The sequence below is a fragment of the Phalaenopsis equestris genome, unplaced genomic scaffold (assembly GCF_001263595.1).
Source record: "Phalaenopsis equestris unplaced genomic scaffold, ASM126359v1 Scaffold000196, whole genome shotgun sequence".
Lineage (NCBI taxonomy): Eukaryota > Viridiplantae > Streptophyta > Magnoliopsida > Asparagales > Orchidaceae > Phalaenopsis > Phalaenopsis equestris.
Window position 1 is genome coordinate 143,496 of NW_018164638.1, and position 2,749 is coordinate 146,244.

General features: G+C 34.9%; 1 protein-coding gene across 4 annotated transcripts in view; it reads left to right on the forward strand.

Annotated features, from left to right (window-relative positions):
• The first annotated feature begins 585 nt into the window (after window positions 1–585).
• Window positions 586–2,749, forward strand: part of LOC110022526 (cleavage stimulation factor subunit 50) — a 65,086-nt gene continuing 62,922 nt past the window's right edge. For 3 of the 4 annotated variants that reach the window (XM_020721511.1, XM_020721512.1, XM_020721514.1), the window contains exons 1-2: window positions 586–624; window positions 769–918. In XM_020721511.1, the coding sequence (XP_020577170.1) occupies window positions 820–918 (99 nt within the window). In that variant the 5' untranslated portion in view covers window positions 586–624; window positions 769–819. Of the gene's footprint in view, window positions 625–768; window positions 924–2,749 lie in introns of those variants that run through there. The other variant, XM_020721513.1, reaches the window with a different exon arrangement.

Consider the following 2,749-nt stretch of genomic DNA (forward strand, 5'->3'; position numbering starts at 1 on the left):
GAGATGTGGTAGGTGAGCGGTAAGTGAGAAATTAAGTGAGCAGTATATGAGATTCTTACTTAGAAAACTAATTAAACTGTGATTGACCGGTTCTCGACATTACCCAACACTTGGGCCCCAAAAGACTCAATACTGATTTCGCAGATGCCAACCTAAGATTCACAGTGAGCGACACATACACCAATTTTATTACTGTGTACTCGATCTCTTCTTAGGTTAGAAATGTGATATTTTTGACGTGAATAACATTGGGGTTGTATGAATGTAAAATAATAAAAAATAAGTTGTTGGTTATATATAAATACATAGGAACAGGGTGATAAGGTGCCCATTAATTAAAATTTAACGACCCTAATAAAATCAGAGAATTAATAATTACTCTAATTTACATACATGACATTCAAAATTTTAATATTTATGTATATTATATTTAAATTTGTACTCATTATTATATTTTAATTAGTCAAATCAACCATCACATTCATAAATAATGTTCAAAAATAAAAATTTAGGTAGGAGAGTTCCATATGAATTGGGTGTTATGTATATAAATTTCCCATTTTTAATTTATTTGATTTATTTATCCCCAGGCGAAGAAGGCCCGCTTGTTGCGGACAAGCAAAGGTAGGGCATGAATTTAGGTTTTCGAAATCCCTTTTTTTTTTTTTTTTTTGCCCCCATTATTCGATGCTCGGATTGGTGCTCGGCGACTTAAAGTTGTAGTTCATATTGGCGAATTTTGAATGAATTTTGCTTTGGAATGTCTAGGTTTTAGTTCTTAGGACGGGTGATTTTCATTCGAGCCGTGATAGTCCGCGAATGGACGCGAACCTCGAGAATGCTCTTCAGGAAGGGAAGCTCAGGCGGCAGATCAATGACTTGATTGTAGCCCATCTTCGCGGCGACAATCTCAATCAGGCAAGGTTCTTCTCCTCCTTGATGATTTTTTTTATTTCAATTTTACATCGGGGATGTTTGGTTTGCTTGCATTTTGCGATTAGGAACTGTTTGGTAAGTTATTGGGTTGTTTAGAAGTCATTTATTGGATTTAAGTTTGTAGGATTTAGTAAATCTTTTAAATCTGAATTTAGTAAATCTTGTTGTGGTTAAATCTAAAAAATTATAAGCATTACATATGTTAAATGTGAAACTGTTTGACGATTTTCTTATGATTTAAATGTGTTACTCTAATTTAATATATATATATATATATATTTCTTAATTATTTTACTTTTTAACAAATAATTTATTAATATAATTATTCATTGATTGAATTTGATGACTAATTTCTAATTGATTTGTATTATTTAATTATAGATTGTCTAATATAGTATTTTGATAATGCAATAATTAAAAAATCATCAATCTAATTAGGCCTAAGAAGATTGGCTTAATTTGTTAATCTTAATTTAGTTAACTTAATATTTTTATGAGTAAATAATGCTTATTAATGAGTTAATTTAAAAAATAAAGTTAAAATTTTTCCATTACCCATCTTCTAGCTGCTTAATAGTTCTTCTATCTAAGATCCTCTATGCCAAAAAAAAAACACTAAGCTTTGACTAAAGCTTGCTGGCGAATGTGGTGATGAGATCGTGGCATTTTAAACCCTCATCTTTATCCCATTGTGCAACCTTTGATAGCAAAGAAGGGGAATTAGTTGTTATGGGAGATCGGTAGAGAAGTATTGATTGGAGCAATGAAGAACTCTTGAGATTTATGGATGTAAGCTAAATCCAATCAATTCCAGGATTTACTAAATTTAGGATTTAAGACAAAATGAAGGGGAAACTAGACTCACTAAGGGCCCTTTTGGGCAACTTATTTGGTGCGGTGCATTTTGAAAACGTTGGCTTGCCCGTTTGGTTACTGTGTTGGTGCTGCTTATCGTAATAATCCGATCAATATTTCTTATAAATGCGGTTGGGGGCTCGATCCTTGCTGCCCTCTTTCCTTTGCATGACTATTACCCCGCCGCATCTCTCGACCATGCGCCTCTCGATTGTGCCCCTCTCGACCACTTTCCTTTGCCCGATTTCTGCGCTAGGTGCCTGCCTCTCTCGCCTCTCTCCCTCAATTGCTTCTCTCTCGCACTTAGCGTTGCATTTCACCTCTTCGTCCTCCCTCCAATCTCTGGTTACTGTGCTATGCAGGTAATTTTTGATGGAATGCCCTTCTATATGCGATTTCTGGCGTTTTTTCAATGGAATGACTTTCTTTATGCAATTTTTCGATGGAATGGCTTTTATTATGCGGTTTTTCGATTTTTCGATGGAATTTGGAGAATGGATGAAAGTGTGTGCTTGATTTGGAATTTGAAAAACAGATCAAAGAGGGTGCTCATTTGTAGATAGCAGCTTTTCGGGTGCTCTGTATGTAATTGCCTTCAATAAAAATATCGGATGTGGTTTTATCAATATCTTTGTTGTTTGAGCAACAATTTGAAAAATGGATGTAAAAGGATGCTTGATTTGTGCATAGCATTCTTTCGAGTGGCTTGTTTGCAATTGCCTCTATTCAATACTACACATTTTTTTTAATGTTTGAAATATGAATTGAAAAATGGATGAAAGATGATGCTTCATTTGTAGATAACAATGTTTCAGGTGGCCTGTGTCATTGCCTCAAATTTAAAATATGGTATGAAAGAGAGTGCTCATTGAGGTGTGGGTTCTGGGCTGTGGTTGGGTGCCGTGTGTTGTGGTTGTGAGTAGGGCTGTCAAAACAGCTCGTTGTTCGCGAACAGCTC